The sequence below is a fragment of the Centruroides vittatus genome, unplaced genomic scaffold (assembly GCF_030686945.1).
Source record: "Centruroides vittatus isolate TY-2023 unplaced genomic scaffold, ASM3068694v2 scaffold_1444, whole genome shotgun sequence".
In the NCBI taxonomy this organism is placed as follows: Eukaryota; Metazoa; Arthropoda; class Arachnida; order Scorpiones; family Buthidae; genus Centruroides; species Centruroides vittatus.
The window spans coordinates 2,681,021-2,705,736 of record NW_027122679.1 but is presented as its reverse complement, the minus strand read 5'-3'; the positions used below and the strand labels follow the sequence as shown (position 1 = coordinate 2,705,736).

The 24,716-nt window shown below is 31.6% G+C and overlaps 4 protein-coding genes and 1 long non-coding RNA gene across 6 annotated transcripts; 3 read left to right on the top strand and 2 right to left on the bottom strand.

Annotated features, from left to right (window-relative positions):
* Window positions 1-36: 36 nt before the first annotated feature.
* Window positions 37-601, top strand: LOC136987016 (uncharacterized). Its single transcript, XR_010882569.1, has 4 exons — window positions 37-95; window positions 182-211; window positions 302-343; window positions 454-601. It is a non-coding gene; the product is annotated as an uncharacterized lncRNA (long non-coding RNA).
* A 5,299-nt stretch (window positions 602-5,900) lies between these two features.
* On the top strand, window positions 5,901-7,616 carry LOC136987114 (uncharacterized). The gene is made up of 8 exons (XM_067284781.1): window positions 5,901-6,012; window positions 6,089-6,156; window positions 6,261-6,320; window positions 7,001-7,030; window positions 7,146-7,211; window positions 7,288-7,320; window positions 7,407-7,445; window positions 7,513-7,616. Exons 1-8 carry the CDS (start codon window positions 5,964-5,966, stop codon window positions 7,588-7,590), a joined length of 423 nt encoding a protein of 140 aa, XP_067140882.1. The 5' UTR covers window positions 5,901-5,963; the 3' UTR covers window positions 7,591-7,616.
* A 318-nt stretch (window positions 7,617-7,934) lies between these two features.
* Window positions 7,935-10,235, bottom strand: LOC136987034 (uncharacterized). Of its 2 annotated transcripts, none has more exons than XM_067284671.1 (2): window positions 9,175-10,235; window positions 7,935-7,997 (listed from the first exon to the last, which is right to left on the bottom strand). In XM_067284671.1, exon 1 carries the CDS (start codon window positions 10,157-10,159, stop codon window positions 9,209-9,211), a length of 951 nt encoding a protein of 316 aa, XP_067140772.1. In that variant the 5' UTR covers window positions 10,160-10,235; the 3' UTR covers window positions 7,935-7,997; window positions 9,175-9,208. The 2 variants fall into 2 exon arrangements, with proteins under 2 accessions (XP_067140772.1, XP_067140773.1); XM_067284672.1 differs by lacking the exon at window positions 7,935-7,997 and adding an exon at window positions 9,036-9,054.
* A 1,250-nt stretch (window positions 10,236-11,485) lies between these two features.
* Window positions 11,486-12,447, top strand: LOC136987063 (uncharacterized). Its single transcript, XM_067284699.1, has 7 exons — window positions 11,486-11,629; window positions 11,699-11,757; window positions 11,880-11,927; window positions 12,045-12,083; window positions 12,164-12,199; window positions 12,270-12,329; window positions 12,406-12,447. The coding sequence occupies exons 1-7, from the start codon at window positions 11,557-11,559 to the stop codon at window positions 12,445-12,447; spliced, it is 357 nt and encodes a 118-aa protein (XP_067140800.1). The 5' UTR covers window positions 11,486-11,556.
* A 7,556-nt stretch (window positions 12,448-20,003) lies between these two features.
* Window positions 20,004-24,118, bottom strand: LOC136987062 (uncharacterized). Its single transcript, XM_067284698.1, has 5 exons — window positions 24,058-24,118; window positions 23,591-23,943; window positions 23,451-23,504; window positions 20,890-21,012; window positions 20,004-20,084 (listed from the first exon to the last, which is right to left on the bottom strand). Exons 1-5 carry the CDS (start codon window positions 24,116-24,118, stop codon window positions 20,037-20,039), a joined length of 639 nt encoding a protein of 212 aa, XP_067140799.1. The 3' UTR covers window positions 20,004-20,036.
* Between the last annotated feature and the right edge of the window lie 598 nt (window positions 24,119-24,716).

Sequence of the window (24,716 nt, the reverse complement as noted above, 5' to 3'; positions counted from 1 at the left end):
TGCAATGAATATACTGCATTTTAATTTCAGCGATAATGGAAATTATGTCCTGCATCAAAAAAGTCGGTTGTATTGCAAATAAAGTGAAGAAAAATGTAAATAATTTTATATTTTGACGTTTTTTTTAATGTATTTTAAATGTTTCATGCGAAAAATTCAATCGGTTTTCCATTTTTTTCAGGAAGTCGTAAAGAATTTTGTGAACAAATTTGTAAATGAAAACATTATATATTAATTAATACTTAAATTATAATTGTTAATTTAAAAAATGTGCAATGAATATACTGCATTTTAATTTCAGGATAATACAGATAATTGCGAAGAATTTGTTAAAGGTCTGAAGGTAATTGTTATATGACGTTGGTTTAATATGTATTGCTTTTAACATATTTTCTATGGTAAAAAATTGTAATTATCGTTAATTGTTTAAATATTTTTTAAATTAAATTATAGGAGAAACTTGATGCTATGTGCGAGTCCTACGAAGGTGACGATTACGACTTGAAATATTTCTGCAAGCAAAATCATGTGTTAGCATGAACTAAAAGTATCAAAAATATTAAATTTATCCTAAATATCATTAAATTTTAGTAATTATTAATTATGTGTTGTTCTTTTCTGTAACTTAAATCGGTAACATTCGAATATATTCAAATTTCCTACCTCAGATTAATTAATTTAGCATGACGTTCCACTTTGTCATCAGGAGCAGTAAACGTATTAATAGATTAAACTAATTTAGTGTACAAAAATTGAAAATCATTTTGAATATATAAATATTATTAAATATAAAAAGAACGATGACACTATCATTAAAAATACAAGTAATATTTTAAATGATTAATGAGGTATACCAACACAGTATAGAATAACTTATGTAAACATTTAATAATCGCCCATACATGGGTCTGACTCGCCCATTATGGATCTGACCCACACCGGAACGGACCAGCAAGGAAAAGGAATGAAGAGAATTTTTTTTATTCTTATCGTTCATAATTAATTACGCGAGTCTTGGCAGAATTTGAATTCTTATTCTCTTATTGAGGCGAGTAAAGGTAGGCATTGCTTATCACTACCCAGATGCCCTTCATATTGAGTTGGTTGAACTCATATGAGCATAAAATCTCTGCTTTTAGAGTAAGAGAAATCGACTGTTGCAGAGATAACTCTGGAGAGTACCGGAGTGGGAAAAAACGGCCACGTTGTTAGTGGTAAAATAATTGATCGACAAGACGTGTGACAAGGCGTGTTGTCATGATGCAACCAGCTCAGGCCTCTTCCGATGCACGTCTTCCCTCGAAGTCTTAAAACTTTTACGTAGAGCTCCTTGTTAACAGTCTGACCTCGTGGCACGAATTCATGATGGTCTACGCCTCGATAATCAAAACAACAATCAACATCGATCGTTTCGATACTGAATCTTCCTCAATGCTCGATTTAAAACGCTTAAACCACTCATGGCACTGAGGACGGTTCATACAGTCCTTTTCGTAGGCCTGTTGAAGCAAAGCCTACGTTTTAGTAAAAAGTTTTGCCGGTGTTAAAGCAAAATTTCACACAAACACGTTGCTCCTTAAAGTCTTTCTTATTCACTTTGCAGAGCGGTAACTGCGCGTGTTCACTTCGACAGCTCTAGTACTCGTAGTACTCTGACCAGTTGTCGAAGCGAACACGCAAACTGGTCAGAGTACTACGAGAACTAAGTGGCATTATATTACCGAAGTTTGTCTCTAAGTAGCACCACTTGCCGGGGTGTAATGGTTCACGCACTATGACAAAAATCCGGTCTTTTTTTAACAGACTTTGTATATTATTTTATTACATTCAATTTGTATTGTTATATTACTCTCAATTATTAGGAAATGTTAATTTAAATGACTGAAAGTTTTAATTTTAATTACTATATTTTATTTTAAATTTTAAAGTGTGTTTTCAGTCCATAAACAACATATTAAACGGAATAAATGTTATAATAAGTTACGTAATGTTGTTATACAATCTTTCAGAAAACTAAACCTTTACCACAAACAGTCTATAGACTAGTACTGATCTGAGAATCATGTTTTAATGTAATTCAAACAGGGTAAATTAAAACCATTTTAATGATGCATACTGCTAACATTTTAGAATAAGTGTTAAATATTAAAGCAGTTTATATACCGGTGTTTCGTTTTCATCTAACAATATAAATATTTTTTTAAAATCTCTATTAGTAACCCTATACTGTATCTTCCAATTTCACTAAAATTGTTATTACAGTTTGTACAAATAAATCTGGTTCCACTGTATATAATCATTAATAAATCATTACTTATATTAACTCTTAAATCATCACAGCAGGAAAACGGAACGATCTTACACATTTGGCTGAGAATTTTTACAATTCGGTGCTGAGCACCAAATCACTTTTAAACAATATAGATATAACAAGAAATCCAACTAATTGAGATTGGAAGAAGCAAACAACCATAATCCCTCTAGAAACACCGTACACACTTCAAAAGACTCAATATGGCGACTGCCGCAATGCATCACGGTATCGTGTCCAGGCCTTGTGTTTATAGACCTTGGTCAAATACCCTACTGGTGTTCAACCCTACTCACATCATATTTTTACCCTTTCATTGTGGAGCGATTAATCAAAAATGATTAACTCAATACTCGTGTAATTGAATTTTTGGGATAATTATTAAGATTGCGATATCTCACTTCAAAATCGCACTAGAATCGATCTGTTTTTTGTGTTTTTTTATCACAAACATATTATAGTTTACGAGTGTGAACTTTAAAATAATATTTATATTTCAAATTTTTGAAAAAAAGGCGTAAAAATAAACAAGTTCGATTAATTTACAACATATATTATTTAAATATATGTATTTTCTTTCAAACTAAACAAACCCGAGCGTTTTAGACCGAGGTGGGATCGATATACAATGTCTTGTTTACACGGGGCTTGCCGATTCTTTCATAACTTAAATGTTTAATTATAAATTTTTATTCCGTGTTTTAATTAACTTTATTTGATAAGAGGATCAAGAAATGATGCTATAAGGAAGGCTTTTTTGCTGTGGATAATAAAAGACAACCGTTCAGCAGAAATTATCGCAAGAGAGGGATCGTATGTCCCAGATGTGAAGTTCCACATCCAACGACCATACAGAGAAGCATTCGGCAATTAAGCAAATTTGTTATATTCTGTGGCTACATTGCTAGATCCACTTTAACAAGGCTGGTTTCAAAAACCTCATTTGTGCAGCTGCAGTTAACTTTCTTAATATAATATTGCACAAAACGCCTTCTGTAGACTATTCACAACCTTCTGAGCAAATAGAAATGTTGAGACAACAGTACAATTTCTTAACAGTGTCAGTAGTTCAAGATTGCACTCATACCTATGGTCATACTTTAATGCTCCCTTGAAAAACATTGAAAGCCACCCTTTGCAGTCATGAGAAGTCCTTTAAAAATTTAATTAAAGCTTATGCCAGTTGGCTTTGAAGCACTTATGCATATCTGCAACGTCTGTACCTACAAGAGGCTTTTCTCAAAAGCAGGAAACACTTTAACCAAAAAAGAAGTTGTATAAAGCCCAACCATTTAAACATGTATTTGGTTTTACATTCACCTTCTGTCAGTGAATTACAAAGTCTATAAAATAAAGGAGTTTATTGAAATTCTGCATTGTAATACATTTTTATTTAGTAAGAAATAAGTACATTTTATGTGGTAAGTGAGTATCTAGCAGTAAACTATAGTAAAAACAGCCAATGAGCCTACCTGATGGTCTACCTCCTGCCAAATTGCATAGTAATTATTTATCCTTGATAGCCCAATAAAGGAATTTAGCTGTTCGTTTGATATGCGAAGTTTAAGTTTATAATTAATATAACAATCCGATTATAATTTTAAACTTGGTAATATAAAATATGATTCTATGTATGTACTGTACATATTTATATACATACACAGAATCCTAGCTCTTACCAGAGAATATAACAATGACATTACTGCAAATGAATAAAGTGCAGTCAATTAAATAAAGTGTCTTAGATAATTTGATTTTATTGCTTTTATTTACAATATGATTGACGTTAGTGTCCTGAACTCTTTCATAGCGTGAAAGTGTATTACTTCTAGCAACTTATACTGCCGTCTGTTTATTATAAACTTAGGTAAAGCACTGGCAAAAGTAATCGTAGATGCCAGCACACCAGAAATGGATAAATCCGATGAAAATTCCCAGGAACTACTTCCAAAAAAAAAGACGTTGTTGCATGGTTTCGCCTTCTTTAGACCGTAGGAATAAAATTTAACGTAAAAAATATAAAAACAATATATGTAAAGATTACTCATTTGTTATTTGCATACATTGTTACGAATAATCAATGGATAACACAAGAAGTGTTTTAAGTGTATCAATGTTTTTATCATTCTTTTTAAATAAGTATTTATTATTCAAATTTACAATTGGTTATTGTTATTATTTAAACAATAGCAAGTAGTAATATGGCAATAGAGTGATATGGCCATAAAGTGATATGGCAATAGAGGTAAACATAGCAATAGAGTGACATGGCCATAAAGTGATATGGCAATAGAGGTAAACATAGCAATAGAGTGATATGGCAATAGAGCGAATATGGCAATACAGTGATATGGCAATAGAGCGAATATGGCAATAGTGATTGGCAATAGAGAGTAGTGTAAATGATAAAGATACTTCAGAGACACTAAAGTCCGGTTGATACTCTATGAGTCTATAGACTATAAAAATATTGGTATATTGAAAATTAAAGACTTATCACTACAAAAAACGATCTGCTTCGAATCTTTAAAAAATTCTCATAGAGTTAAAATAATTATTATTTATATTCATTATTAAATAATTGTAAGAATATCATTAATGAAATTTATAATATTTTGAGTGAAATCTACTGCTCGTCTTCTTAATAAATGTTTTTTAGCTGTTTAATCATTTTATGTGTTGTTATTAACTGTTGTTTACGTATTCAAGGTCACACAAGTGGCCGAATAGATAAAAAAGGAGGCCAATTTTCCATAAAAAGTCTCCTGGGAGTCATCCCTCGGTAGATGGCTCATGCGTCACGTTGCTGTATATGAATAAAACCTGAATCCGAGAAATTTAATTGTTACTTTTCCGGCTTTTATGCTGTTATATAAATATAACAGAGGGAAAGTATGGCAAAAAACGATCCCCCAAGAATTTTACATTTTTGGACTCAGAACACTTTCAATCGTCGAGAAATGCGAAAAAATTCGGGGGTTTTCCTGTATGTACGGATTAGTGTGTATGTGTGTGGGGGCACCCTTTTTCGAGCTTTTTCCTGTGCTTTTTATGGAAAATTTCTGTGCTTTTTATGGAAAATTTTTGAAATTTTGCAGGGAGGTTTGTTTATTAGGGAGATTGAAGCTGTTAAATTTTAATAATTAAGGGTCGAGGGGCGAGGAGATAAAAAGGATCGTATGTATCTCCATTAGGGTCGAACTTATTAGCGCAAATTATCATTGTTATTATAAAGTTTATTGCATAATTTCAGTTTTATAATACGAATTTTATACTTTATATTTTACGAAATTTAAGTCAACTATTACATATTGTTTTTAAATAATAATAATATTGACATTTTGAAAATTCTATATTTCTGGTTTTAATGTAATAATAAACTAGATATATTTCGTAATGCAAAATGTACTTATCTGTCATTGAAATAGGCCATAAACAGGAATTCATTTCAATAAAGTATAATATTATTGCTATCATTCCATAGCTGTCCTTCGGTAATTACAAAACGATGTGTGGAAACAAGTTAGCGATATTCAACCAATTCAAGTGAGTTTTGACACCTGTCAAATGAATTGCTCTTTCAGGTACTTCCTATAAAAACGCATTGACAACCCGACGGCCCGTATTATATCCTCTTCACAGCTGGAAAAAAATGTTCAAATTCGCTTTGTTCGTAGTTTTATCTTTGATTTCTGCTTCTTGTAAGTTTATTTCACGTTAAATTTCATTCATTTATTGAATATTTTAACTTATTCTACGTTATAAATTTAATTACAGACAGCCAAAATACCGAATGCTTACAACCAAATGAAAAACAATGCCTACAACAAAGTTTAAGCTCGGGTGTAAGTAAGAGTGGTAAATTTAAACTAATTTTTACACGTTTTTTTTAATATTTCCGAAAAAATTTATATAAAATTGTTTAAACAATTATCTTCTATATATTTAGCTAGCCACCGCTGATCAGGAATTTGATAGCTGTTGCAATGTACAAAATTTCATGGAAACTGTAAGTGAAATAATTAAATTTATATAAAACCAAAACAATTGTAAATATGTATTTTTAACAGTATTAAATTTGCTTTATCTCTAGTAAATACTCTTTATTTAATTTATTCCTAATTTTTTTTCAGTGGGAAAGTGATTTTGTACTGTTATAAATTAATAATAAATTCTGTATCAAGATAACGACGTTTAAATGTTATTTCGATGGACGTCAATGCTCTTATAATTGTATTAATTTTAAAAATCTATTTAAAAAAAGCTGACAACAGCACTTTTTTATTTGTTTTCATCCCTAAATAATTGCTACAATTACATTTAAGTCTTCAGATTAGTTCGGGAGATATTAAGGAAGTGTGGTTATATCTCCCGAACCGATGGTCCTATTTTGTTGAAAATTTTCGAAAATATCTCCCCCTAATAAACAAATCTCCGTGAAAAATTTCAGAAATTTTCGACAAAAGGAACAGGAATTATTAAGCTCGAAAGTAGGTAAATAAAATCGTCCCACCTACACGCTAACATTCATAAACACAGTGGAGGGAAACCTCTGATATACTGTAAATAACAGGAAAAGTAGTTAATATAATATAATATCTAACAAATTTTTATTAATTTATTAAATTTTAGTATGAAAAATTAATGTTTCACATAAAATTTTATAACATTTTTGTTATTTTATTTCAGTTTAATTGCTTGAAAGATAGGAATAGCGGCGTAAGTTTATAATTTTTAAATTTATATTTATTAATTAAATAGATATTTTCTAAATACTCTAACATAAAAACATATTATATATAGTTAAATTTATAATTTAAACACTTTATCTAAGCGTTTTGGCAATTGCATTGACGTGGAAGAAAAATTTAAATGCCTCACGGAGAAATTTCAAAATAAAGTAAGCTTGTTTATATTTATATATATATATATATATATAATTCTACGTGATAATAATAATTTTATTTATATAATAGATCGATCCAAATCAGTTTATGGACGTTATGGCGGTAATTATAATTATATACACGTGTATTGTATTCGTGTATATTATGAAGTAAGTTTAAAATGCTTTATTTTTTTCCATATATAACAGGGAATTCAAGACTGTGCATCATTTAAGGCGAAAATAAAAGTAAGAAAAACTTAAACTGTTCGATATTTTTATGATTTTTTTAAAATACCTTTCATTTCTTTTATAGAATTTATTAGCGAATTTATGCTCGACACTGAGAGGTGACACTGATGCAGATTTTTTATGTCAATTCCTTCCACGGTAATTGTTACATCTTAAGAATAATTTCGTGTAAAAGCCGAGTTTTATGCAATTATATTAATAAAATTTACTAGCATTAATTTGATTTACTCACTATTTAACTTCTGGGAAGGGCCTCCAAGAGGGAAGAGAGGGAATTTCTCGGGTGGGGGATTTTTCCCCGCACCCTCAGAAATAACCCTAACAGATTAAATAAATAATTATTAATTTTTAAATAGAAATGGAGATTCGTTACAAAATAGCATAACGTTGAAGAAAATACGTAAAAACAATTATTGCACGCGTAAATAGTTTTTGAAATGATTTATTTATAACTTTATTTTATTACTTTTTTTAAAGAAAAGAAGATAATTTTGCGTGTAAACAAATTAAAATAAATACATTTTCAGTTAAATTCTTCTTGAATATAATCTGAAAAATAAATAATATTATACGAAAATAATAATTAATTTTAGTAAGAATTATGTAACTTTTAAAATAAATAATTGAATTATTATATTTAACTTTTACGTACAGACGTGACATTTACTTATATACACGTGCATACAGATATATTTCTCATATATAAAAATGTGGGCGCGTAAATACAAAAAGTTTATCAAAGTGAAAATTCTGTTACGAAAGAGTAACTTTCCTTATCTTATCGTAACAAGAAACTAAACTTAAATTTAAATTGACCCACTAGTGGCCGGGTGAATCACTGATCATTGGTCATGGGTTTATATCTAAAGAGGAGCCAAGTTCCCCATAAAATGTCCTCCCGGATAGTTGCGCGTTATAGGTTCACGAGGCCCGAGTCAAATTTGAATTAGTGGCCCAGTTTACATCGTTGACTTCAGTTTTGTTCGGGGAATTTTGGGGAAATCCCCCCGGTATCCTCGTTCCTTTTTTAATGCGATCTCTTTATCTACACCCTGAGCCTGCATTACACTGGTCATCTAGCACCCCAGATATGATCCAAATTTACATTTAGATATTGTTAGTACAGTAAGGAGTTTATAAAAGATTGGTTTGGTCCCCCTGTTGGTGGGCACCCCGGGTAATTACCCTTTTTTGCCCATAGTATAATGCACCATGTTTTCGCGTTGCACCCTCCTTGGCAAATTCTACATGTGTTGAACTGCCGTGTCTCATCAAACAAACCAAATATAAACTTAAATTATTTAATAAAAATTCTTATAATTTCAGCATCTAGCATACTAATAACATTCCCATATTAAATATTGTCAAAAATATTTATATACAATACATAGGCCTATACAAGTTTTGAAAAGCTACTGTTGTCAACCTATCACGCTCAATTTCTCGAGAGTTCGTCTTTATAAAAAAAGACACGCAACTGTAGCATTATATTTTGATAAATGACTACATTGCAGGAAATTTATTTACATGTTTCTCTCTATTTAAAGCAATACAACGGCTATTCAATCGTGTCACGCAACGATTAAAGTCAAGCGTACAATATGTTCTGTAATTCAGAGTAAATGTCCACTAATTTTCTTTGTATAAAAGGATCAGTTAAGGTAAAACGTTGGCTCAAACTATTGAAATTCGGTTGGTAAAAAATGATTTTATAAAACTGATGTACCTTTATCTTCCATCGCTATTCATTTCTATTATCTTCACTTGGCACGTCTATCAATTGCAGTAATGCTGACTACATAAAATAAATCGTGCTTCATTCCGTCCTCGGCAGATGATCTTTTCGTGGAATTTTTCTTAATAAACTGCTTTAAGAAATCCATAACGATACAGATATGACAAGGTTGAAATTTAATCATTGGATAAGCATTGGAGAGAAGAATTTTAAATTGATGTGGATCGTTCAAAATCCTTTTGAGCATCGTTTCTATCCCTTTATTCCACTTCATCCATTCCGTACTGAATCTCCTCCATAGTATAGAATGCTTCTCTATGGGTTTACCGGTAATTATTTCTAGTGCAATTATGCCGAATGACCACATATCGATTTTTTCCGATACAAAAACGTATTTTATACAATTATTATTTTTCTTCCACGAGTAAACTTCTGGTGGTAAATAAGTCTTTCTACATCCAATCTTTTTCGGATCTTCTATGATGTTTTCGGTAGTTATAAATTGAAATCCGCATATTGCAACGTTCGATCTGCTCGATATTAACACGTTTTCTAATTTCATATTTAAATGATAGAGACCCTTTTGATGCAGAAAATTAAGCCCGCATAATATTTGAAACAACCAATTTTTGCGAGTAAAAAAACTGTCGAAGTAATTTTTGAAATGTTCTCTTTTCATTGTTTCTAATACATTTCCGGATTTCAATGGTATAATGAAAGCCACGGTAGTCTCGTCTAATCTGATACGTTCGTAGAGAGGTAGTATGTTGGGATGTAGTAATTTCGGCCATAGTTTCAACTCTCCTATAGTCGCTTTCTTAATTATCTTAGCAGCAATCTTATTTCTGTTCTGCCAGCCTGTCACAGACACTATACAACCTTTCAGATCTAAATTCAAAACTCTTAAAAAGTTAAAACCGTAATTATTCCATAAATCATCTATAGCTCTGTCATATAAATTTAGGCTGTATTTCATGTCTTGTATATCGATGTATACTTGGCCTACTTTCTTTTGTTTCTATTCTCTTACATAAAAATGAATTGCTATTGTTTGTTTGTCTCGCAGATGACGTAATAATAAACAAGATTTTTCTGTAATTATTAAAAATTAACAAATATTCACAATCTTCTAACGAGTGTAAATAAAGGATTCAGTAGAAAAGTGAGTTTTCCGGGTTTTCTCCACGTCTGTAACGCCTGAATAGGGGCCAGTTACCCTTAAAAAAACCTCTCTGGAAGGCGTTGCCGTAACTAAACAATAAACAGTAAAATACGGTAAGTATAAGGTGAAAATATTCAGCAACGAGTTGCTTAACTTTTCCGGCATCATTTAAAACTACGTGTGGCGCCATCTGTTATAATATTTTATTAAAAAAATAAGTTTTACATTTTTAATTACAATGTTATAAAATGGCAAAATCTTAATTTCGAGGGTAGAGACGGGTTTCATAAAAATTATAAATGCTAGTAACGAGTAAAATCGTCATTAAGTCCGACCCTACTCGAGGTATGAAGCACGATACACTTATATCTCCCCACCCACTCGACCTTTAACCACCAAAATTTAATAGCGTCAATTCCCCTGATACGTAAACCTCCCTGCAAAATTTCAAAAATTTCGACAAAAATCACAGGAGTTAGTACAGGGTGAATGAAATCGTGCCCCCCCCACACACACACACATATACATTAACATCCGTACATACAGAAGAACCCCCCAGACTTTTTGGCATTTCACGACATTTTAATGTCCCGAGACTATAAATGTAAAAATATTCGGGGTGGGGGGGTCATTTCTTGACCGATCGCCATACTTTTCCCCCGTTATATATAAGCAGGAAAAATAAAATTCTCAATGCATAATTGTATAAGAGTAAAGTCAACACGGGATAAACGTATAATTAATTTAAAAAATCTAATTATTTTGTAAATAAAAGAAAATTTGCTTTTAGTATATTAATATTTACGAAATTTCTCTGTTTATAAACTATTAAAACAATAGAAAATACAGTATTTAAATTTTCACATTTGCATAAATATTTTTTTTATTTTATAAAGAATTAGTATTTATTTAAAATTTTTAATTTAATAATAATCATATTTAATTTAAAATATATTTATATTTAATAATATACTCGCCACATTTTTAGATAATTCAATTTAATTTAAAGATTTAAATATGAATTTACTATCACGGGTTTTAATATAAAGGACAGGTAACATTGACATAGTTACCCGAACATTTCGAAGGAAAAGCTTTTATTTTTTATGTAAATAGAGTTCGACAGTAACAGAAAATAATAGGAGTTTCACTCTTTTTTTTTTTAATACTTCCTTTATTCCCTGTAGCGTATCAACTCGAGATAATACAATATGAATATCATCAGCCTGGTAGGAATGCTCGGGATTATCCTCCTAATAACTTTAATAATTACGTCAAGTATAAGTGAGTACGAAATTTTTCTTATAGAACTTTTTATTGGTAAATTTTTTAATGAATTAAATGTTCTAACAGATTGTATAGAAATAGAAGGGGATTTTAGTGGTAATGGTTATCCAGAAAGAGAGGAAACTGTAAGTCGTAAAATGCTAAATACAGTATCTTTCTGTAAATTAATTTAAGAAAAGTATTGTATAGTGTGTATATAAATCTACTTATACGTGTTTTGTTCGGTTTTCTTTGTATAAAATTTTAGATAGACTCCTTATTTGAAAATGTCTATCGGAGATACAAAAATAGAACTGTAAGTATTCAAATTTTTATTGTGTTTTTTCCTTTTTTCCAACCTAAAATTCAAGCTTTTCTGTTGTAAATAAGTTAAAGGACCGGAAAACAATTTATTTTTTTTTTTTTCCTGAAGGTTTGTTCGAGAGCTCCTATTTTCCCATTGCATAGACTTGTAAGTTCTCTTGCTTTTTTGTTTTTTTTTTTTTTATATTTACGGAACTATTTTTTTCCCCCCAATATTTTATGTTACAGATAATAACTACTCTAATGCAACGAGAAGTTAATAGTGTAAGTGTACGATAGTATCATAGTTTGTCTTTCAATATTCGAATGTGATATATTTTGTTTGTTTATACAGAAAGTGGCGCAATGGTGGAGGAATAATCCAAAGTGCTCCGATTGGTACGATACGATCGAAGTGAGTAAATAAATACTGTTAAGTATAAAGGTTGGCTTAGCAAAAAATAATGTAATTTTTTTTTCTTCTCTTTCAGAGGAGCTGCAATGTTAGATTAACAGATACCGTTCTATGTTAAAAATCTGAAGAAAAATTACTTTATATTTTAAATTTTTAGATTTGTTTTTTTCTATATTGAAGCTATACATGAATGGATTTTTTTTTTTTTCCCCTAGTGTTTTTGTATGTAACTTTCTGGTTCTTTTTCACTAAAATGTCGGCGCTTTATGTATAACTACTTCGCGTTGAGTCCTAAGAATGTAGAAAAATAATAAATAAACCGAAAATTTTATGTATTTTGACGTCTATTTTCGTTCAATATATCTCCCGATGGGTTAATGATTACGAAACAAAATTCGGCGTGGTAACTTGCGTATAAAGGGCGCGTTCGTTCTATTAAATTTCGGTTGTTAAAGGTCGAGCGGGGGTCATTTGTCGCAGCTCGAAAAGGGTTGGACTTAAGTGGCCAGTAAAATCTTCGTTAACATCTAGTAATGACCTTTTTTTAAAATTAAAATTTTATTTATAAAATAACAACAAAAAGCTTAATTTTTACATTATAATAATAGGTTTTATAGTAAAATGTAGCTCCGTCTGTTAGTTTTTTATTTAAAAGTAATTTCTTTTTTGTTTAATAACATTTCCGGCTGCTACGAGCTATTAAGCTATTCGTTGCTGGACTTTATTTTTTTAAGATTATTGTTTAAAAATTTAGTTATCACATGCATAATGGGAACTCCCAATCTTGACATAATTGAATCTATCATCTATACAATCTTAGCATAATTACAAATGAGACTTGATGTGTAGCCTCGTAATAACTAGTAATGAAAATTAAATGTACGTACATAAAATAACACTTGTAATTTTTTTTAATTTGATTTTGTAAGTTTGAGTGAACTTAGCAGACAAGTGGTCAAGCGGTTCCGTTCCCTAAACATTCGGACCCTTAAAAAAAGACTTCCCTGAAGGCACTCCCCTAGGCAAGTGTTGCGTTGCCGTAACTAACAAAAACAAAAGGCAAATTGATCGAACTGCAACGATAATCACGATAACTAAATGACCGAGATGGTAAAACACTACTGTAGTAAGTTCTATAGGAAATATTTGAAATGGAAAGTGTGTGTTGATAACTCGTAGCCGTGTTCCTAAGCTTTCTGGTACTGTACGTCGGGAACCCCTCTGGCATATCACTCTTTCACCTCAGTATAGTTGACAGCTTAACTCTAGTACCGCACGTTGCCCTATATCCATTTTGAGGGTCTGCCGAAGAATTCTATTCACAATTTCTTTTTATTTTTAAAATTTGACGGGTTTGTAATTTTCGCGGGGCCTTGAGTCTTACGAATTAAAACGGCCCTGAGAAAATGGCACTTGCACAACTTGATCAAAATTTATTAGCACGAATGCTCTCGTATAAAAATAACCCTACCAAGTTTCGAAATTTTTTTATCCGGTACTGACTTATAAGATTTAATGCAAAATGGATGCCGCTATACAGAATTTTTTACATTTTTCAGCTGGCAGAGGGTTAAAACGTCGTGAAACGGGGGAAAAGCGTGGGAGGGTAAGAATTTGACAAATCGCCATACTTTCCCTTTATTATATTCTATAAAATTTGTAATAGCGTTTATTTAATTTCGAAATAAATCGTGATATCACGTAAAAATTCAATTCTTTCGTTATAAAACCTTACTGAAATCCCCACGTTTACTTTAGTAAGAGACTTCCTCTTCCTGATCTTTACACCTGCTTTGCTCTGCCAATAAAAGGTATAATAAATAACCTCTGAAGGCTTTCCTCGGATGAACAATTTACAGTTGATTTGAAGAAGTTACGAGGTTTAAATATAATATGATGAAATTAATTGAATTAATTCTGTTCTCCCGTAAGTCATTTAAAATATTTTCTAACATGCATTTTTATTTATGCTATTTAAAATTTATATTTATCTCTATTAACGAATATAACGAAGAAATAGTGTATAGAAAATACTGTGTATTGTATACTTTATGATTTAGTTAAATAATAGTCCTTGTTATGGTGCGACATAAGATATTGGCATTACATTCTGTTCCCTTCTGTTTCTCAAAACATGTAATAATTATGAATACAAATAAAATATTTTCTTGTGTTTTTCCTATTCTAGTTAGCCGCTGGAAAATCTTTGTGGATGTCAATACATCAAACGGAACCGACTATTTAATTACATGTAACGGTACAATATACAACAGAACTGAGTATTTTATGATGTGTAATGATACCGACAATTCCGTTATATGTAATGAAAGCATTAAAAATATAATCGACTATTTCATCATATGTTCACACGTTTTAGAGAAAGAGAATAGTACAAAGAATAATACAAAGAAAATTAAAAGCATTAATAGAAAACTTACCAAACCTAAAAACCCATCCAAAATAACTATAAAGAGAGTAAAAGATTCGAGCGAAGAAGTCATCGAAAGTGTATCATTTCCTGTGAAACAATTGAAACAAGCAAACTATAAGAATAAAAAATTGCATAAAAAGCCCAAATCTATAGAAAAGAAGCTAATGAAAAAAGTTAAAAACATGATAAAGAAACATGGCAAATAACTGAAACCGTTATTCTATGATTTAAAATATCATAAATACACTTTTACTTGCTGTTTATATAATTAGATAATAATGGAGTTATTACTGAAATAAAATTCAAATTTTTAATTTCTTGCCTTTAAAATTATAATTGTCATTCAAGTTAAATATAAATTTATATTTAAATAAAACTTTACTTTTGATATAGTGTATTTGTTTCTATTTAAGAATTAATTTACATTGTTTCTAACGCTAACAAAGTATACAAAGCTGCCTAATGAATAACATACGAGGAATGTACGGTACGAGTGCCGATTACGGCAAAAGTAATAGGTTTAGGCGTACAATGAAGATAGTGCTAGTTAGTTTTATAATATTACTAATTTGTATATGGTGTATAGCATTTTATTAAATACAAATTATTTATAACAATGTACTACATTTTCGTGAATGGCTGGAAAAACTCGCTTCTACGTATAGGCTCGATTGGATAGATTTATGATCATCTCTGTGATCAATCTAATCGTAATAATATAGAAATAAATACAGTAGAGCATCGATTATCCGACTTAATTGGGGACGGGTTGGTCGGATAACCGAAAAGTATGAAAAAATACATTATTAGTATAGTGTATTAGGCCTGGTTTAAATACTAGCCTCCCTTTCATGGTCGAGCCAGTGTTGCCAGCTAAAACATGCAAAAATTTAACAAAAATAATATTAAAGTAGCCAAGACATAGCCAAATATTGTAGCGCCACATCACTAGCGGACATTTGAATTTGCCGACTAGAACGCGGTCGGTTAACCGATAAGTCGGTTAATCGGGGGGTCGGATAATCGATGCTCTACTGTATTAAAGTTTTAATACAGGCTTGACGCTTCTTTTAGCAGAAAATAAAACACGATTAACAAATCGCCTTCGATTAAACTGAATGTAGAAGTCAAATACGAAATATTTATTCAGCTGAAACTTAGCTGCATCGTTCGAGAAGCCATATTTGACTTGTTATCAGAGAATATGAATTCAATCTTCCGTTCATACATTATCGTTGTATATTTTATAGGTACATTATTATCATAGTTACATTGTTAAGTACTGTATATACGGTACTAAATATCTTTAACATTATTTTTTAGCTATCAAAGGAGAAGAGGATAGCTGTCCTGATATAATGATAGTAAGTTAATCAAATTTTATATAGTCTACTAAACGGAAAATTGTTAATTATATATGATTTAACTTTTTTTTTTTTTTAGTTTAAAAGTATATATTTATGCCTTCACCAAACGGATAATGTAAATCAGGTATTATTATTATTTTATATATATAATGTTAAAAGCATGGTCTATGCTCCTTAAGAACGAAGTTTATAATAGTCTTCAGCACATCAGAAGATTTGAGTAGAATGAATGTAGGGGAGTTCGAAGTATTAGTTGTATAGAGCATAAACACCAGCGCTCATTTAATACATGCTTAATTCCTTTCCGGTGATCTATAATGCTTTTTAAATACGAAAGGCACGTAATGTGTGATTCACGTAATACGTGCCTTGGGTCATTAATGTACACAATTCTGCCGTTCTCAGATATCTCCCCCCTATTTATACTCCAAGTCCCGTCCGCTGCGATGACGGTAGACGATGAATCGATCTCCGTGACTCAGAGGTCGAATCCGGAGAGGGAGGGAAGCGGGTTTGACGGCGGAAGGCTGCACATCCTTTGACTTGTGATTGTTATCTCAGATTTGGATCGTTATCTCCCGAGGGGATTTGAAACAATAAAATTTTAAAATCGGACCGGCTGGTTAACCTGGTTTTCACAAAAGTACTCTATTTGAAATTATGAAAGGAATTCCGTGGTTTGAACTCGAAAAAGCGTGCAGTTTATAGCACGTAGATAGCGTAAAATCTATACCGTAACCTCGAAACTGCTGATCGAAAATGGCAGCTCCATAGCGAACGTTGGTGGTTTAAGACAGTGATTCTCAAAGTGGGGGTCGCGACCCCCAAGAGGGTCGTGAAAAATATTTGGGGGTCGCTGAAAAATTGATGCCAGATCAATTTTTTCAAATATTTTATAAATTTACTATGGATTCATGTTTAGAAATAATAGAAATAAAAAATATATAAAATAATTTTTACTTAAATAAATTGCACATATAAATAATAAAAATAATATAAATATTTAAATACGAGCCTAACCCCCTCCCTGGGGGACCCGGGATCGAATCCGGACGGGTCGAAAAATCCCCAGGAATTTTTCGGGGGTGGTCCGTCAGGATATGTCGGTCCCCGTCCCTCACCACCCGGCCGCCCCATTGTGGGCCTGGCCGAACCCATAATGGGCTTGCTATAAGAGGCCCTCTTAGTGCCCACTGGGCGGAAAGAGTTACAAAAAAAAAAAAAAAAAAAAAACAACCCCTCCCTCCGGGATGTTTTTTGACACATACTTATTCTTCGGGGGTCCTTTGAAATTTTTAAGTGCAGAAGGGGGTCGCGGTCCAAAAAGTTTGAGAAACACTGGTTTAAGATAAGGTGACCAGACGTCCCGGATTGTGCGGGACTGTCCCAGATTTAGGTTGTTAGTCCCGCATTGAACACCGTAACGGAAAGTGTCCCCAATTTGGTCACGTAACATCTTTAACATGTTCGCATGCTGTCAAGAAAATTGTCGCTTTCTCTTACAACTAGTAGCTAGTAGCCCGTTCCCTTGTGGGTTCTAGCAGCAACGGTGTCATTCCGTGGTATAAATGATAAATTCACATCAATAATTCAATAATAAATTCCTATTGCAATAATAATATACTGAATTTATTGTTAATTTAAATAAGTTGACTATTGTTAAGTTGCGAAAAAAAAAACAATTTTTTTTTTCTATAAAGAGTTATTTTTAAGTTTATGCATTTATGTATTTATATATTTTTCTGGTCACTTAAGTTTAAGACCTTGTTTAAATGTTGCCAGAAAAGTTAAGCAAGTGATTTCTGCAATTTTTTAGTGATTACGTTTTAAAATAGATAATTATGGATGAAATATATTAAAATATTTAATTTAATTTAATTATAATTAATATTGAAAATTTATACAGATGTGTACTTATCGCCGTGGTTCTATGAATAGGGTAAGCATACAATAATTTTTTATTTTGTAATTTACATTTGTTTTAAACAACTTTTTTAAATTTTACACTTCTTGATGCTTTAAATTCGTTTAACTCGTTATTAAATTAATTATTTAAATAATATAAAGTGTGTTTTATTATTATTATTTAGACAACAAAGAGAAAATTACGAAAATATGTAGAAACTGTAAGAACTTGGTCAATTTGTAATTTGATATTAAAGTATCGACCGCTGACTTTTTAAATATTTCTTTTCTAAATTTAACCTTAGGCAATGGACGACAATGCTGAAGAATGTGAAAAAGTAATTATGGTAAATATATATTTATTTTATCAAATTTCGGAAGTAAAAACTTGAATATATATAATTAATTGTTCTCATTATATTTTTACAGGATTTTATAAATAATAATAATGATTGATATGTTTGGTTTCGTGTGCATAATTACATGTTGTCAAATTTGATTAATTGTTCAGAATTTGAAATAAAATAACGAAATTCTTAAGGGAGCGTGTATTTTCCTTTTTGTATTGTATTTAATCCAATAGAAAATACCTTCATTACGCGATATGAAAATTATTTAATTACGTTTGGTAGCTGGGCGTGGACCTCGTCCTTATTGTTCTTTAACATTCAGCCTAAGTAGAAATGCAGAATCATTTATCACCGTGAACAAACATTCTAGCTTTCAGTAAGTAAAATGGTTAAGAGTTCTTTATAAGAAGTTTCTCTATCATCAGTTTACCTGAAGGGCAATGATCAGTTGAACGTAATTTGACGTTGGTGAACTTTTTTTTTACCAGTGGCCGAGTGGATAAAACCATTGTACACTGGTAGTTGGTCGTGAGTTTGCGCTTCGCTAACAGGCTGGCCGAGTGGACTTTTTCGGGTTTTCTTTACGTCTGTTCAGCCTACAAAGGAGCCAGTTTCCCATAGAAAGTCCTTCCCGGAAGTAACATCTTTTTGTACTTTTTTACCTACATTTCAACAATGAAACATTTGGACAATCTGCGCCCAAGTGTTGCATTGTTTTATTCCATCAATCAAATTCTTCTTCGCATAGACATTTTGGCCTCCCTGACTAAAGCTATGAAGTGCCATTTCGTGCTTACTTTAGTAAGTATGCAGTGGCTCTGCTAATGGACTTCGTTCGTGTACATTTTGCTTATGTTACTGGTCCTTGCTTCTTACATAGCCTCTACTAACCTAACCATTTTTGTTGTTATCGATAATTTTTGTACTGTAATTTACTATTTTATTAGTTCTTCTTTATACAGTGTTATTTAAATACTGTCAATTTATATAAGTCTATCTAAGTTTACCTTTTCCATTCTGCGTTGAAAAATGGACATCATTATTATATTAGTGTTTTAGACCAGCGGTGGTCAACTTTTCTGACCTCACGGACCACCGAACTCACAATTTTGAATCACTGTCATGAATTTTTTAAACTCCGTAATTCTAGAACCACAGGATTTATGTTGTTTTTTGTTTATTCTTTTATATGGTGCTGAGTAAGGAGAAATGAATTCAAGTTATTTTTATGGTGGATAATCTCAATCAACGAGTAGTCGAAGAATTTAACAGAGCAACCAGATCGTCGTGTCTGATTATTGGGAAGTCTGGATAACCTTTTGTGCCCAAAAATATGACACATGACCTCTCAATTCCCCCACTTCCTCGAACTTTAGCCAGCAAAATTTAATAGCATCAATCCCCAGAATACACAAATCTCTCTGCAAAATTTTCGAAATTTTCGACAAAAGGCACAAGCATTATTAACCACTTCTTTGTTTTATTATATAACAATTTAATAGCATTAATACACATTAAACATTAAATCATTTATTAATATATTAATTACACTGTAAAATTGGTTTTAACAAATAAAATATTATTAATTAAAAATTTATAGTGAGATTAAATGCAATTTAATTCCAAATTATATTTGTCCAATGCGTCATATTGACTAATTTTGTAAACATTTACAAAATTTTTTAAAGTATCCGGAGATAAACTGAAATAAAAGATTGTTTTAAATGTTAGACTTAATAAACCATAGCTTCTGTAATTATTTTAACAGTAAGTAAATTATCATCTGTGTTATCAGAATCAAAATAACAAGAGCGCCCACGGGATTTTTGGAGAAAACCATGCGGAGTTTTGATTAAATAATCGATTCCTTTGCTAAAATAATATCATTTAAATAAGTTTAATTAATTTGAATTTATCGAATACAGAACAACCACATCTTCAATAATCTATTGATTTTTACTATTTAGTTTAATAGTATTTTAACTGGATATTATCGTTGTCTCGCTAAAGAGATGACACTTCTTTGCTTTTATATTAAAATATCGTCTATACTTATTACCTAGTTTGGGCAAAGGGACTTTTCTTCACGCTTACAAGTCTATAATAAAGATGTATGATAGCCCAAGATTTGTTATCAATAGTAATACAGAAAGCAAATTTACTTAAAACTATCGACAGTTCCCTTAATATATTGTTTGGAAAACTATCCATATCGTCTCGTCTTCAGGTAACTGGAATATATTCTGTGAGTCCGCAGCTTCAAACAACGACAAAATGGTATAATGCAATAAATCGTCCGAACGGGTTTGAACATCCTGTGTTAATAGAGCCTTAATTTGAGCTTGCGGACTGCATTCATTCAATGGAAAGACTTTATTCTTATAAAATACGTTTGTTTATTAAATTTTTTTCCCAAAAACATCAAAAAGGCAAAGAGTAAAACAATTTCAGGAAGGGCAACTGCACTTCATGGCTCCTCCCTGTGGGTGCTCTTGGTCAAAACTTACATTGTACGTATTGTAATCCAACCTATTTCTTCTCCAGTGTTTTTTCGAAGCTCCATGGCACATAGCATTACTTATTTTTTCAAACGCTTTCTGTTTATCTTTTTGACGAGCTTCATAATTTGCCTGAAAAAAATTATTCATTTTATTACAATCAAAACATATTTATATCCAGCAGTTAAGCCATCCTTTCCCAGAAAAAAATAACGACAAAAATTAATCAATATAAATCAATATATTCTGATCTATATTATCAATTAATTTGCAATAAATAACTATAAACCTCGTTGGCTTTTAATACTGGTTTACTATTGACATTCGAAAAGTGATCCGTATTGGATAGGTTGGCTCCGCATGTGATCGAAGTTGCTTAACGTCCGAAAGACTTCATATAAGACTTGTTTAAATAAAAAAAAAGACCCAGAAAAAGCCACGTGGCCAGCCCGTTGGACACGCCCGAATCCAGGACTAACTAATTACCAGTGTTCGATGGTTTTATAAAATCAATGAACACGAGTCACGGGTTCGCCCCTCATCGTTGGGCTGGAAACGTAGACTTTTTCGGATATTTCGGAACAGGCCCCAATTTAGGTCTTAGACACTAAATAGGGGCTACTTCCCCATAGAAAAAAAATTATTTCGGGGAGTTCCCATTGATATATCATGTGTTGTGTTGTCGTATCTTATCAACCAAACCATTTTTCTTGCAAACATTTTAGAAATGTTAAGATCACATTTTATCGTTTGGTATTTTCCTTGATATTTTTAAAAATAACTTTATAAATATGTGAAATGACCGCCGGATGAACGAGGTGTGAGTTAGCCTATCATTTGGCGATTAATGGATCTGTCCGAATGAGCAACTCCCTAACAATTTTTCATCAGGGATCTATTTTGGATACGTCAAACCCCATCCCTCACCATCCGGCTACCCCGGTGTGAGGCTGGCCCAACTTACGTTATATGTGATTAAAGAGCCCTTTCGGAACTCATAAGACATTAACAATAATTTAACTGTCGTTAAAAGAATTATTATAAAATAAATTTCTAATTAAATTATATTTCAATTAATTTTTCTTTAAATTATTATGACTTAGTTTTATATATTTTAAAAATATTTTTTAAACTGCATTTTAGTCATTAGAAATTTTTATTATTTCAAAATCTATATGTAAATTTATATGTTAGTTTTAAGTTTAGAATATACAGATTATAATCATTTTATAATAATAGAATTGATTATGTATAATATTTATGATTTAGAACAGCGGTTCCCAACCTTTTTTCATGGCCGGATGGCCGAGCGGTCAAGGTGGCAGCCTACCGCTCTGGGGGACCCGGGATTGAATCCGAACGGGTCGAATAATCCCCAGGAATTTTTTCGGGGGGTGGTTCGTTCGGATATGTCGGGCCCCGTCCCTCACCACCCGCTCGCCCCATTGTGGGCCTGGCCGAACCCATAATGGGCCTTCTAAAAGAGGCCCTCTTAGTGCCCACAGGGCAGAAAGAGTTAAAAAAAAAAACCTTTTTTCATTAGCGTACCCTGTGACATGTCATTTCTCTAGATTGTACCCCTCCTAGATAGGAAGAAAAAGCTCTTTCCTCTTAACCTCGCTAATAAAAAATACTTTTTTCAAACAACACGTGGAAATATTGTTGAGAGATAATAATAACAGCAAGGTTAAGGCTAAAGTTTTAAACGCGAAAACGTGTACGTCGGACGTTCAGCGCCGCTTTCCTGTAAGCCTAGAAGTTTGACAATGGCGTTTGGAAAGTCAGTGGAATCATGCTCGACATTCCAGACGCCATTGTCGAACTTCTAGGCTTACAGAAAAAGCGGCGCTCAACGTCCGACGTACACGTTTTCGCGTTTAAAACTTCGGTCTCAACCTCGCTAATAACGGTAACACACCCCACCATCAAAAGTCCGTAGCATAATCACTAATCACTCATAATGGTATCCTCACTACTATTAACCGACTGCGCAAAATTTATTAATCTGTTGCATTGTACAATCGGCAGCATAAGTTTTTATTTCTATTGTTGCATTCTGAAATGTATAATAAAGTTTGTGATTGTCGCAAGAAGAGCCGTAACTAGGGTATGGCCAACGTGGCTCTCACCATAGGCGCCGATTTAATAAAGGCGCCAACGAAAAGGTTTTGGAATAATATGTATTCGAAATTAATAAAACAGAAAAACTTCTATAATTATATTTATATAGTATTTATTATCTGTAATTTCTACGAACATATATTTCAGAAATAAACCACCATTTTTATTTTTATTTAATAACAAAAATTAAAAAGACGCGCCATTTTTATTCTTGGCCATAGGCGTCCAAAATCCTAGTTACGGGTATGGTTGCAAGGAACATTTTTTACCTAATAATTTTTTAATACTATTAATTTGTGATACATAATATATTATTTTTTTCTGCCATAATAACTAACTTTTTTCTGTACCCCTAAACAACCTATCGCTTACCCTTAGGAGTACGCGTACCCCGGGTTGGAAACCGCTGATTTAGAATATTATAGAAACAGTTATGGAGTATAACTCACCCAACTGCTTTTATTCAAATATTGCTTCAACATTTCTAAATATATCACTTTCATCTGTGTTATAAAATAATAAATGTAAAAATCTCAATAATCTTTTCATAATTATGTTAAAGAAATGAATTATTACAAATAACTCTCACCGTAATATCTGCATCGTTTCCACATTTATCATTATTTGTGTCAGGCTCTGTTACTTTTTCAAGAGCAATTTCTTCGTCTGGTATAGCTTCGTCACCTATACCTTCTTCTTCATCATCTTCATCGGACATAGTTCCAATATGATGATGATCATCATCATAAGAATCGCCTTTATGAGTTGCTTGTGGTTGCATTGAAGCAGTGCTAGTAGCAGTTGGATTGTTAGTAGATTCCGCAGCTGCTGAAGTCGAATGGACCTCAACAGTTTCATCGGGCGTTGATCCAACCGTTGCTTCAGTAGCAGTTGTAATAGGCTCCTCAGTAGTTGGAGTATCTTTAAAATCTCCGAAAGCAACTACGATTATGAAAATAAATAAATTAGATTTAAAATTGAATTATTTCTAATAAATAACGTTCAGTATTTATGTTTGAAATATCAATAAAATTTAATTTAATAGTTTAAACTTACAAATGAGAAGAAATAGAAAAATAACCAGATTTTTCATGCTATTAATGTAATAATCTTTCATAGTGACTAAGTCTTTCTTCGTGTGAGAAATTAAAGTAAACACAAATGAACAAATATACTGTATATTCCTGTTCCTTATTTAACAATAGTCAGGTGTTTTAGAACAATAACGAGCATTTCTTTGCGTGATCAATGTGAAATTAAATATCTTTAATTTTAATTTAGAGAAAAAGTTTAATTAAAATATGCAAGATATATATAATGTGTATATATACGAAAAGTATAAAAATAATAAATGGTGATTTCATTGATTTTTATAAGTAATATGAAAAATTTTATTTACTAATCAATGTAAGGAAAACATATACGAAAAAATTCTAATTTATAATTATATTAGAGCAAAAATTTTCATTTCCTCAATAATATCCTAAATAGTCTATAAAGAATTTTATAGAAAACAAACTTTTCATATCCTTTGTGGGTTTGTGTGTGTGGTGTGTGGTCTGAGGACCCGGAGTCATTATTTTTAATAATTTGTAAGTTATAAATGTGAAATATTTGTCAAAAGATTTTTCAAACCAAGAGTCACAAGTTTCAAGAGGGAAGTCAATAAAATTTTGTCTCTAGTTTGATTTCGTTGAAAGATGGTACGTATTCCT

Bases quoted from the DNA above. Each gene is read 5' to 3' on its own strand.
- LOC136987062 (XM_067284698.1), bottom strand. From the start codon at position 24,118: ATGAAAGATTATTACATTAATAGCATGAAAAATCTGGTTATTTTTCTA. The intron at 23,505-23,590 runs GTGAGAGTTATT...TTTATAACACAG, and splicing joins GAAACGATGCAGATATTACG to ATGAAAGTGATATATTTAGA. The intron at 20,085-20,889 runs GTAAGTTTTGAC...CTTTTATTTCAG, and splicing joins TGGATTACAATACGTACAAT to TTTATCTCCGGATACTTTAA.
- LOC136987063 (XM_067284699.1), top strand. From the start codon at position 11,557: ATGAATATCATCAGCCTGGTAGGAATGCTCGGGATTATCCTCCTAATA. The intron at 12,200-12,269 runs GTAAGTGTACGA...TTGTTTATACAG, and splicing joins TGCAACGAGAAGTTAATAGT to AAAGTGGCGCAATGGTGGAG. The intron at 12,330-12,405 runs GTGAGTAAATAA...CTTCTCTTTCAG, and splicing joins ATTGGTACGATACGATCGAA to AGGAGCTGCAATGTTAGATT.
- LOC136987114 (XM_067284781.1), top strand. From the start codon at position 5,964: ATGTTCAAATTCGCTTTGTTCGTAGTTTTATCTTTGATTTCTGCTTCT. The intron at 6,013-6,088 runs GTAAGTTTATTT...ATTTAATTACAG, and splicing joins ATCTTTGATTTCTGCTTCTT to ACAGCCAAAATACCGAATGC. The intron at 6,157-6,260 runs GTAAGTAAGAGT...CTATATATTTAG, and splicing joins AACAAAGTTTAAGCTCGGGT to CTAGCCACCGCTGATCAGGA.
- LOC136987034 (XM_067284671.1), bottom strand. From the start codon at position 10,159: ATGAAATACAGCCTAAATTTATATGACAGAGCTATAGATGATTTATGG.